The sequence below is a fragment of the Protopterus annectens genome, chromosome 5.part1 (assembly GCF_019279795.1).
Source record: "Protopterus annectens isolate FY-2018-M chromosome 5.part1, PAN1.0, whole genome shotgun sequence".
NCBI lineage: Eukaryota > Metazoa > Chordata > Ceratodontiformes > Protopteridae > Protopterus > Protopterus annectens.
Window position 1 is genome coordinate 568460759 of NC_056736.1, and position 12475 is coordinate 568473233.

The window sequence follows — 12475 nt, forward strand, 5'->3', positions numbered from 1 at the left end:
TCTGAGGGAACAATACATGAAGAATAATGTTCAGAAGGAGGAGTGAGGTTTAAGGGAAGGCAGAAATTGAGCAAGGTATGTAATGTTGGAGTGAAAGACAGTTGTTACAAAGAAAAAAATAAATGAAAATGTAATGTATAAAGCATGAAAAAAGTTAATGTGGTTTGTTTTATTTTCTTTTAATGTACGTACGCCTATGTCTTAAGTGATGATTTAATAAATGTGTTAGAATTATATTCTCCTTCCTGTGGCATAGGCACTGCAAAAACACAACTGCAGTCAAATTCCTGTTCTTTTGACTGGGAATCAGTATCAGACAAAGAGGGAAATCTTTGTCTTTTAAATTCCAGTGAGCAATCAGAACTTAAAGAATTAAAGGCTTGAAATAATCCCTTAGCAAAACTCAGCCAGACTTCCCTGTCCATCATTTGTGAAGCAGGAGAAGAAATTTCCCCAACTTTCTGTTTTACTTCTATTTTTCTAGGAGATCCCCTATAAAAAAAAGACCAAATCAAGGATGATGCTCTTACCTGGGAGTCAAGTACTCTAGGTCTGCTTTGTGGTAAAGCATAGTCTGCTACACTGCCTGATGAGGATAATCCAACAGCTGCATCTAACTCCTAGTCCTTAATGCATTCTCAAGAAGCAATGGCAGTAGGATTGAGAGAGGATGACAAGTGGTCCAAGGTACACTATTTGGCCACAACAGTCACTATCAGCAGTTTAAGCAGTGTGGAAGCTAGCCTGACTACCAAAGACTCTTCTTGTAGACAGGGAGGGAAAAAGTGAAGAGTCAGAAGCCTGCTTGCTTCGCTTGTTTCCTTCTTTGGCACCAGAAAGATTCCTTACTAAAATCCCTTCCATGTCTGCCCTGTCTAGTTGAGAAAAGTGCCTGGTACGAAGGTAGCAGAGCCTGAAACAGTTGGTGAACCTTCCAAAAGGAATTTTACAATTTTGAATTAAAAATGTATGTGAAAGCTTCCAAAACCACTACCCACAACTGTACACACAAAATACTTAGTTTTTACACAAAAAGTGATTTTAAAACTATTTTACCATATCAGGAAATCTAAGTAGAAAATTAACTTCTTTTTTGTGGCAATCACTAAAAATATTGCGGTGGTGGTGCTGCGGTAGCGTTGTCGCCTCACAGTAAGACATTGTCCTGTTCGATTCTCAGCCAGAGCATCTTCTGTGTGGAGACATGCGTGAATGGGCGTACTTTAGTTGAAGGTTGTGCGTCAGGGCCGGCAACTCGGCACGTAAAAAAAAAATCTACTGCCAATCATTAGTGGACAAGAGTTCCGCTGTGGTGACCCTTAACCGGGAAAAGCCGAAAGACACAACAACAACTAAAAATATTTCCTGGCTTAGATATACATTTTCTCTACTCATAAAGTATACTTTTCCTCATAAAAAACAGATAATGTGGAGGTTTTCCCCAGAAAGGTACTTATTTGCCCAACTTTGGAGAAGTGCCAGCCAACTATCAATCACTCAAGGCCCACAAGAACACATTACAACAGAAAGAAAGTTTTGAAGTAGTTTTGGCACCCTAACAACTGACTTTATATGGCTTTCCATTAGCCCATCAGTGGTTAGGCCACCTGGATGGTGATCTAAGGATTTGGATGCTGTCCAATTGTTATATCGTTGGCAGGATAATAATCAATATAGCTTAGGCTACTGCAACAGTGATCTAATAATGAACATCTCAAGTTACTTCAACCCTCTAAAAATATTCCTGGGATTTCTGGTATTTGCCTTACCAGTGAATCACAGGAAAGCAACAAGCAGAAAGTTGTGGCACTGTGCAGAGAATCGCTTATTTTTTTACATTTATTTATTTTTAAGTAAAACATTTCTTTATTTAGAGAGATGTAGTATCTCCAGCCCAAGCTGTGCATGTGCAAATCGTAGGAACTGCAAGAAAACAAAGGAAATACCTGCAGTGTATTTCATTTAACTCTTTTTTCATGAAATGCGAACACATTTTATTAATGACGGTTATGTTCTCAGGTCACATCATTTAAGTCTATGTGGACTATACTCCACTCTGACTCATCCAGTAATATCCTTTGCTCCTGTTCACATCTTTAATTTATTCTACTGTAATTTCTGATATGTTCTGAAACCTTTGCACATTTTGAAAATTAATACATTGCATTTACTATATATCCAAAGCACTAATCTACCATTGTACTGTTTGACCGTCATTTACATGTTACTGTACTCTTTGTTGAATTTTTAACACCTTTATTAAATTACTACTTAAGACATAGGCAAACATAATTTAAAATAAAGAAAACAAACCATATTAACATGTTTCCAGTTAAATACATTATACATCACATACATTCTTGTTTATATCTATCAGTCCATCATTACATAAAGTGCTCAATTTCTGCCTTCCCTTAAGCCTTACTACTCCTCCAGAACATTATTCTGTATGCATTGTTCCTATAATTTCCATTTATTTCTATGTAATTTGCTCCTTCCCTTTTGTAAAGATCACACTTCCAGTTCTTTTATCTATGTTACAATATTCAATACTTGAAATACAGTTGGTTTAGACTTTGATTTCTATTTTCTAGTAATTGTTTTTTTTTTTTTGGCAGTCACCAGAATTACAGATCCTGTGTCCTAGAACAAAAGAATCATTTCCTTACAGTGATTTCCTCACCCAATATATCTGACTGAGTACTTCGTAGGGAATTTTTAAACTCTGCCAACTCACTATACTCCTAAAACATATCTTCCCAGTTACCTCTTTCTTCCCCATCACACCTCTAACATTTGCCACCTACCTGAGGAAAAATTCTTTGGAGTCTGCTTGGGGTATAAAAAATACCTATGCAAACACTTCCAAGCCAAAATCTTAAATCTTCTAGACATTTTTTGCATACTTGAGAGCTACACTTATGTCCTCCCACTGTTCCCTTGTAAATTGCCTAAGCATGGGCTTCTTGTTTTTTGCCTCACTTGCCTATTGTCTGTACTCCTACTTGCAATCATCTCTATCAGCAAAATCTCCTTTCTCCATTCTCATGTTGGCTTAGTTTTTAGAATACTGTCTGCTATTTTATGAATACAATATTCTGTTTGGTTGCTGTTATTCTCCTTAAGGATCGACATCCAAAATCCCACTCTCTTATTTCTTGAATTTTCCCCTGCTTCATCATCATTCCTTTCCACTTTGAGTTATAACTTTTATATGTATTTATAACTTTCCGCTTGTGTTATATACATCAGCCTTAACTGTGTAGCTCTAAAATATCCCTTCAAACCAGGTAATACTGAACCACTTTGTACTACTGGAATAATAAACTTATCCCAGTTAACCCTTGTCCTCTTCCCTTCCCAGATAAATTCTTTCAACTCTTTAATAATTATTGTCCACATCTTCTCCACTGGTAGATAAAAATAAGGGTGACGTACAAAAAAAATAAACTAAAGGGACTACAAATATTTTCACTGCTTGTATCTTGCTATCCATATCCATAAAAAAGAGCTTCAAGTGTCTCAGTTCTCAGTAGTGCAACGGTTAATGTCACCTCACATCAAGAGGTTCTCTGGTTCGATTCTTGGCTGGGGTGCCTTCTGTGTTGAGTCTGCATGTCATTCCTGCGTTTTCTTGGGTTTCCTCTGGGTACTCCGGTTTCCTCCCACATTCCAAAGACATGCATCTGGAGCATTTCTCCCCAGGCCTCCACTGGAAATGGGCTCTTTCCTGGTCAACAAATGTTATATAAATAAACATCATACACTATCCTTCATTTAGACTCTTCCCACGTATCTTTAGCTGCCATAACAGAAGCCTTTTTAATTCATACTCCTAAATACTTCGCCTTATCGTGTCCCCAGAAATATGGATATTGCTGAACTAATTCAAGTGTGGGTCCATAACTTGTACCTTCATTAATTTTATATACCAAAAGTACTTGAAACTGACTCAGAATGTTCCACAACACTGAGATGTCCTTTTCTAGATTTATCAGATACAAAATAATATCTGCAAATAAAAACAACGTTTCTTGATTACCAAACCAATTATATTCTTGACTTTGAGTCCCTGATTTTCTTTGCAAATAGCTCTGTATATAAAACAAATAACAAAGCGGAAAGAGGACACCCCTGCCTGGTTCCTGTGTTCAGACATAACTTAGACAGGAACCCAGCCACTTTAATTCTTGCCTCTGATCCTTCATATATCCCCCTAATTAACATTATATCAGGGAATGCAGATGCTTCCACTGCCCTGCTCACAGAATCCCAGCATACTTTGTCGAATGGTTTCTCTGCATCAAGACCCACCAACAACAGCTGTATTTTCTTACATTCTGCTTCCCTCTGGATCATCATTTTTTCTACTAATGTTGTCAAACGTTTCCCTCCCCTCCACAAAAGTACACTGCTCCATGTCTATTTTGGGAAAAGCTTTTCAATTATTTTAGTTAGTATGGACATAAACACTTTACAATCATGGTTTAAAATTGAAATGAGTTTATACAATGCTGAGTCTGATGGGTCTTTATTGTCTTTAGGTATTATAGCCACCACAGCTTTCTTCCAAGATGTTGGTGGCTTCCCCTCCTTTTAAAATGCTGTTAAACAAAACCTTCTATATCTTTATCACTTTCATCACTCATAACTTCCAAAAGAATACAATATGTTCCTGGAGATTTCCCTGCAGATTAATTAGCACACTTTGTCTATTCTGTATGTCTGGTCAATTTTTGACCCCAGGCTGAGTCTGAAATTGGTCAGAAGTGATAAGTGCTCTACCCCTGTAAACAAATTCAAACAAAACAAACAAACATAAATTAACTAAAATGAGTTAGCAGTGCTGAACATAAAAGATTTTTGTGTGTTTTTTTAATTAAATTATGGAACTGCTGACTACAGACAGTTTCCCATTTCACCCATACTATAAGCTGCTATGGTCTACTACTTCAAAAAACACTAAATCTACTGTAATAGTCTGTTACTTCAAAAACACATATGGAAACGCACAGATTTATAAATCTTGCTAAGTCACAAATGTGTAAAAGTCTATTGCTAAACTCCAAAAATATTTCCCCTGTGAAGAAAAGTTCCAACTGCCTCTCTCCTATTACATTATTTAAATTAAATTAACGATTTAGACTTTTAATCCCATCTTTGCTCATAAATTATCTAATACCTTCCATCACTGTTCTTCAGCAACTTCCCAACAAAGTACAATCACTCATTGTGGGAATCCTTGTATCCTCTCTACTACTGAATAATAATGAGCAACCTTATCAGAAACTTCCACCAGATATCTGGAAATCTCTTCCTACAGAAATCTCCCAAACATCCCCAACTTAGTTTCGTTAGAAAAGTACTGCTAATGCACCTCAATGAAAATGCGCACACTAAATGTTTTCATGAGCTTGACTAACTTATTCTTCACTATTGTGAATAATCACCCTTACTCAAAAGTCTTATAAATATTAATTTGTAAGTATTTTCTGAAAGATGTACAAAGCATGTTGCTGCAGTAATATGCTTTACAATGTAAACTAGTTTAATGTACTTTAGAATGGGATCTTTAATATAAAGCAGACAACTTGCCATGGTAAATTTATTCAATTTCTGCTATGTATATATACAAGTTATTATTTTATAGCTTTAGTGCAACATGCACTTCTCTGACAATCATTTAATTACACTAAACTTTATTTACAACGCAAGTTTGAACTACAGTTTTTTTGTACCATACAATCTCTGAATTTTAATATTGTAAATGTTCTTGATTTAATTTTGGCCTGGTCACAGATGAAAAAGGGTCTGCAGATCAACCCACACACCCTGTAAATAAATGCTGAATGAGTGAAATAAACTCTGCGTTAAATGCTTTCTGCTGGTCCAATTTCCTTTCATTTGTATAATCACAAAAAATGTCTCAGTACCGTCAGACTAGTGCATTGTGTGTGACCTCAGTATTATTGAAGTTCACTCTCTCTTCTAGTAACTCTAGCATTCTGTTGTTCTTTATCACTATTCTTTTACACTGCAAAGCATATTCAACACAGGGATGACGGTTACTTCAAATCATTTTGCCCCTGCATCCTACTTAAGATCACCATTAGAAGGCCATACGCTTTCTGTGGCTCATTCCTCTTAAGTACATTATCTTGCATTTTTTTACATTAAATTTAAGCAGACACTAGTATGCCCACAAAGCCAGCTGTCAGAGTTCTGTATGTAGGACAGCTTCTCCATCTATGAAACTATTCCATTTATCCCTGGCATCAGCACACAAACTAATCCTGCTGTCCAAGCATAATGCAGTACTGAACATGAATTGTCCCCGCAATGAAACTTATTTCAGTGCACTGTTTACTGACTGTCTTCATGACAATTCTTCACCTAGAGCACAAAGTCTCTTTTTAATCCTGGGACCTACTGCCTCCAACCTGGGTAAAACTGATTCCTGTAAGACCAGTCTGTGCTTCACTTACGTTTGTGGTTTTGATCATCCATTTAGATAAGCAAGACAACAAAATAATTTCTATTATCTTTTTACTAAATTTGATTGCAAAGACTTTTTTTTAAAAAAAAAACCATTAAAAAATACAGTACATAGAATTTCAGTATTTTTCTACTATAAATAGTTTGTGAAAACAAGGTTTTACATACTTACCACTACCAGCACTGCCTTCTCTGCGACCACGTGCACTGCCAGACTTTACTCGCTGCAAAAATATAAATTAATGCATTTTATTTTTATACATGTTATCAGTGACTAATTTCTGGTTACCCCTGAAAAAAAGAAGTTGTTGTTAGTTTCAGTTGGAGTGACAGTTAACTTCCTAGCCCCAATTCCAAACATGCTTGTATTCTTTTGCCACTTGTTTTCTGATATAACACTTACTGTTTTCTAGTTGCATCATTACCTTTAGAATTTTCACTACAATTTTTATATTTTGTGTATATCCTAGACATTCCATTCACTTCTTCATAGCTTACTTTCAGCCACTTACATTTCTGAATGTGCACCTTACATTCTGTACTGTTTCTGACAAACATGTCACCACCTTTGAAAGTTTCAATATGACAACAGTAGTCTGAGAACTAAATACAGAGCTCAGGGTGGAGAACAGTTTAAATAAAAAAGCTTGTAAACTAACTTATGTAAATTGTTAACATAAACTGGCAGCTGACATGTCTATGACATCCTGAAGATCAACAAGCAGACCTCCCAACCATTCCAAATTACTCAGTTTTTACCGAGTTTTGGGGTCCAAATGAAGGGGTGCCACAATTTCCGAGTGGCACCCCTTCGTTTCCGATTCTTTTGCTTTGTTTTTTAATTTTTGCGCTGTCGGAACTGATGTCATCACGTGCGCGATGACGTCAGCTCCGTCAGGCTACCAGCCAGTCGGAATTGAGCTCAAGGAGCTCACAACATCATTTCCGGCTGGCTGAAGTGAATTGCAAATGGATGGGAATGGGGAACAGCAGAGGAACTTGTGTGCAACTGCGAGCAGGGATTAATGGCAGGAAGATGAAATGGCAGAGTTTGCGAGTAGGAACTACTCAGGGCAGAGTTTGCCAAGCACAGGAACGGGAACTACTCAGGGTACACTTTGAAGATGGAACCACTCATTTTTCTGGGTAAGGTGTGTGTGTGTGTGTGTGTGTGTGTGTGTGTGTGTGTGTGTGTGTGTGTGTGTGTGTAAATGCTCCCCATGTAATACGTGGCTAGAGGTATTCAGGCTCAAACCCTGTACCTTTGGTACAGGGTAAAAAGAGCCTAATATCCCTAGCCACCACCATTTCTGAGCTTTGTCTACATTTATTCTGTGCTAAGAGTTGAGAGCTATGATGAGAAGTGAGAAATTTTTTTTTCTTCTGCTAATAGTTGAGAGTTATGCTCTGAGCTTTGTCCAGATTTTTTTTGTACTAAGAGTTGAGAGCTATGATGAGAAGTAAGAAAATGTTTTTGTGCTAAGAGTTGAGAGCTATGATGAGAAGTGAGAACATAATTTGTATTCCCCCATTATTGTTTATGTGCTAACAGTTCACACCTATGGTGATTGAGAAATGAGAACTCAATTTGTATTACCCCATTATTGGCTTTGTTGTTTGTCCATGTTTTTGTGCTAAGAGGTTAAGAGCTATGTTGATTAGTGAGAAATGAATTCACTAAATGATAGCCATTAAGTTTCAGTCTTCCTATTTTTCAGGCAGCTGCTGATTTGGCATAGTGGTATGTTGTTCTGACTGTATTGCATAGGGTCCTGGGTTCAAAACTTGCCAGTGAAATGCATGATGGTAACACAACATTTTATTCTAGCAACTTTACAAAATTATACAAGCAATGTTTAAAATGTGTCCCTGGTTTTTGACCTTTTGTCCCCCTCCCCCCAAAAAACTGAAACTGAAAATAAGTGTGAGACGCTGTGCAAGATGCCTATAGCTTACACTACTGTCATTCTATTTATAGTGTGGGTGTGGAAGTAGACTTTTATGATGGAAATGTTCTGAATTGGGCAGTTTTGTCATTATTGGTTCTTGTGTTTTGTTTCATTGCCTACAGTACAGCCTACTGGTAAAATGTTCAAACAATAAATTTAAAATGCGCTCTAACAAGTGTGTTGTATTATACAAGGAATATAATTTAATAAAGTTAGGAAGGTGTATAAAGAAAAGAACACATGTATGTTTCTTGTTTTGTGTGCAAGGGGCCAATGATTTAAAAACAGCCCAAAGGTAATCTTTATCCACCACTGGCCAGATGCATTTTCTTTGGATGTGGTGTGGATAGGGTTACCACCTGTCCCACTTTGCGAGGGACAGTTGTGTCCTGACAAAAAATTTAAAAAATGGCAAATGTCCTCAGATTTTAGGACAAAATTATTTCCTATATTTTATGTAATAGTTGCATAAAACAGTTATTCTGTATCTAAAATACCTAAATGCTATAAGAAACAGAATAAGCAACTAAAATGCTACAAGAATAAGCTTTTATATAGGCAAAAAAGTTAAGTTCTATCATTTGTACTGACCGTGGGTATGTGTCGGCCTGTACAATCTGATGTTTGTCCCGAAAATGTCCCACTTTGGCCATTTGAAAAGGTGGCAACCCTAGGTGTGGATTTCAATGCTGTTTCAATGAATGTGAGTTTCAAGGCCAGAGAAGTTTTAATGTCAAGCATATTTTCATTGTGAGACAGTATTGCTTTGCTTACCATGATGTCTATTAGTGTTTCTGCATTGTTGTGCTGTACAATGTAAAAGTAAAATCCAAATAATCATTTTAGAAGTAAAGCAGTATGCATACATTAGTGTTTATGGTAAATGGGGCGAAACAGCCAGTTAATGGGACACTGGAATGGCTGTAGGGGGACTCTGGTGCCATATTTTGGTTGCCTGTTCTTCAGTTTGCGTTTAAAAGTTGGTATCCCACAATTCCATTGGAGTGGATGGAGTTACGTCATTATGTATGCAAATTAGATGTTAATAAGCATACAGATTTGTACCTATTTTTCATGGGCCTTGTCCAGATTTTTGATGATTCCAGGTAGAAAAAAAGTGAAGTAAAAGGGAGAGCAACTGCAAAAAATCAGAAGGAGACTGAAAGTAATGTGGATGAGCAGAACTTGGAAAAGCAGATGGTAATGGCAGCTGAGGGACAGAACTCTTCAGTCAGCCTACAGAGAAAGATTGGCCAAATGCACTCTTTTGAGATTTTTAAGATAAGTGGGTCCCTGTTGTAATATATACACATAAATAATAGAGGGCTGCAGAAAATACATGTTTTAGACAGCCATTCAGAGGAAACTGTTGATATGCAAACTGCTGAAAAAGAAATGAAAGAAAAAAAATGGTGGAAAGTACAACTGTGTAAGTTGAAATTTCTCAAAACAGTAGATGTTCAAATTCCTCACTACTGCAGTAACCTTTAGACTATAAGGGTTGTTTCGCTACCTAAGAAACAACAACTGGCTAGCTTCACAAAGCTCTGACGTACCCATTCTCCATCTAATGCAGCAGTGAGGAATTCAAACATCTACTGTTAAGGTAAGTGCAACTTACACAACTGTACTATGTTCATTCATTCCTACTATTGTAGTTGCATTTAGGCTATACAAGTTAATTACCAAAGCCTATTCAACCGAGGTAGATGAAGAATATGGATCCAGGAACTCCTGTAGAATGGTAATTGTAAAACTCACCCTGGACCTCGAAAAGGATTCTAGTTTCTACTGCTTTTTAAAAGTAAGCACAAGAGGACAATGTAGTTGCCTCTAGAATGCTTCTAGAGTCCACCCATATCCAGTATGCCATTGAAGAAGAGACGGCACTAGTAGAATGTGCCTTCACACTGCTTGGAATGGATTTGCCACAGTGAATAACAAACAGCAATAGTTAAGGACAAAGTGTTAAGATTCCACAACTTGGAAAGCAGAGTATTAATAAATGAGAATGTACCAAAGGGTGATAACACAACCTTGTGGTATAGACACTTCTCCAAATAACTTTATGAATTAAAGGCAGTCTGTTTATTAACGACAATAAACAATTCCACAAACTGTAATAACCAATAGTTTAGTGCTTTCACCTGGAAAACCTCCAGGCTTCATCAGAACATTTTTAAAAATCACATGGACTGGTTTATATAGAAAATAGCAACCAATCAACAACACTAAACCCCCCCTACAATATTTTAAAATGTAATTAACCCTATGTGGTCTATCTAAAAATTCAAAAAAATACCAAATGTGTACAATATACAACAGTAGTTTTAAACATATGTTCCTTTTCTACATGCAATCTATATAAAATAAAATACTTCAAATCCTACTAAATGAGAACATAAAAATAGATCATGTATATCCAGTGCTGTCACAATTAAAGTTTAGCTGCTCTTAACCTCAAAACACTGGTAATACCAATGTGTTCATTCAATTTTTAAATGTCGAAATTATGCCGAATTTCGACATTTCCGGCCGTGCCACACCTCCACACCAGTGCTACCATGGGTCAAAAAGGGGTGAGGAGACATTCGCACTTTGGTATTCATGGAAGCCGTTTTGCCCATGATGGGATCGCCGATATAAAGGTAAACCTTATCAAAATCCCCCATCTTGTGTGAGTAGTCCAGTTTGTGAGGCAAGCTTGTGGTTATTGCCCTTGCCAATTACATAAGAAGAGAGAACCAATATAACTATGGCAAAAGGAAGTCAACTACAATGACTTTTGGAGAATCCTTATGAATCTTCAGAAGTACCGTGGATATTGTAGAAAGGGTGGAAAAGCATAAAGGAACATTCCCATCCAAGGGAATGAACATGCATCTACCAGGCTTACATGGAAAAAGTCCTGTGCAGAATTTATTTAGCTGTTTGTTTTGCAAGAAGGCATATAGATTTACATGAGGTGAACCCCTCATTCAATTTCCATTCGTGAAGGTCTACCTGGTCCTAATCAACTTGTCTGCCACTATAAAAACTCGACAAAGGCTACATTGGAGGCAAACACCACCAGGCAAGAATTTAGACAGAAATTTAATAAACACAGAACAGTCAGAAACACATTGAGGTTAAGTGCTTTTCATCTGGTAACTTCACCGGACTTCTTCAATGTGTTTCTGATTGTTCAGTGTTTATTAAATTTCTGTCTAAATGCTTGCCTGGTGTTGTTTGCCTCCAACGTAGCCTTTGTCGAGTTTTTGGAGTTGTTTTTGTCCTGTTTTGCTTTCTTGGTCATTTGTCTGCCACTATGTTATGCTCTGATGGAATGCAAGATCCTTTCAGGGTTAAAGAATGTAGTACAGCTACAACCCAAGCTATCATAGTCTGCCTGAATAGAAGTATGACCTTGTACCTCCCTGTTTGTTTATGTACTAAATGACTTGGGTATTGAATGTAATCACTTGAAGTGATCCTGGTAACCATAGGTGATGAAGAGACATGGATCACAGCCAAATCTTTATATTGATATGCTTTGCATCTGAATGACTCCATAGTCCTTCCACCTTTACTCCCAAGGAAACTGCACCCCAAGTAATATCTGAAGCATCAGTAGTGACTTTCACCTCCAATTCAATTCCATTTTTAAAAAGTCCAAAACTGGAATTTAATGTTTCAGAGGATGTAAATGCTGGAAAGTTTAGTTTGCTTTTGCTTTCTTGTATTCTGTATTATTTTACTGCCTTTTTCTATTTTTCTATTTTGTAGACCCTGATTTGTTTTCTTTGCACTGTGTTTTACTTGTATTCTGCTTTTAATTGCATATTAAAACTTGGAAAGAGACAACAGCTGTGTATCTTATGAGTCAGACAGAATTTTTCCCAGCTTCCCCCCCTGTTGCAGTTGCCACCCTCCCATCCTGCTCTAGTTGCCTACCCCTTATGTTAATTTGACCACAGATCTCCTTCCCTCTCCCCTTTCACTGGCTGGTGTGAGTAAGCATAACATTATCATTTTGTGGAATCACTCCCCTT

The 12475-nt window shown here is 37.1% G+C and overlaps 1 protein-coding gene across 1 annotated transcript in view; it reads right to left on the bottom strand.

Annotated features, from left to right (window-relative positions):
* The window catches only part of IFT88 (intraflagellar transport 88), a 1839004-nt gene that overhangs the window by 185358 nt on the left and 1641171 nt on the right, over positions 1-12475 (bottom strand). The window contains exon 24 of the mRNA XM_044073191.1: positions 6668-6719. Within this exon, the coding sequence (XP_043929126.1) occupies positions 6668-6719 (52 nt within the window). The remainder of the gene's footprint in view (positions 1-6667; positions 6720-12475) is intronic.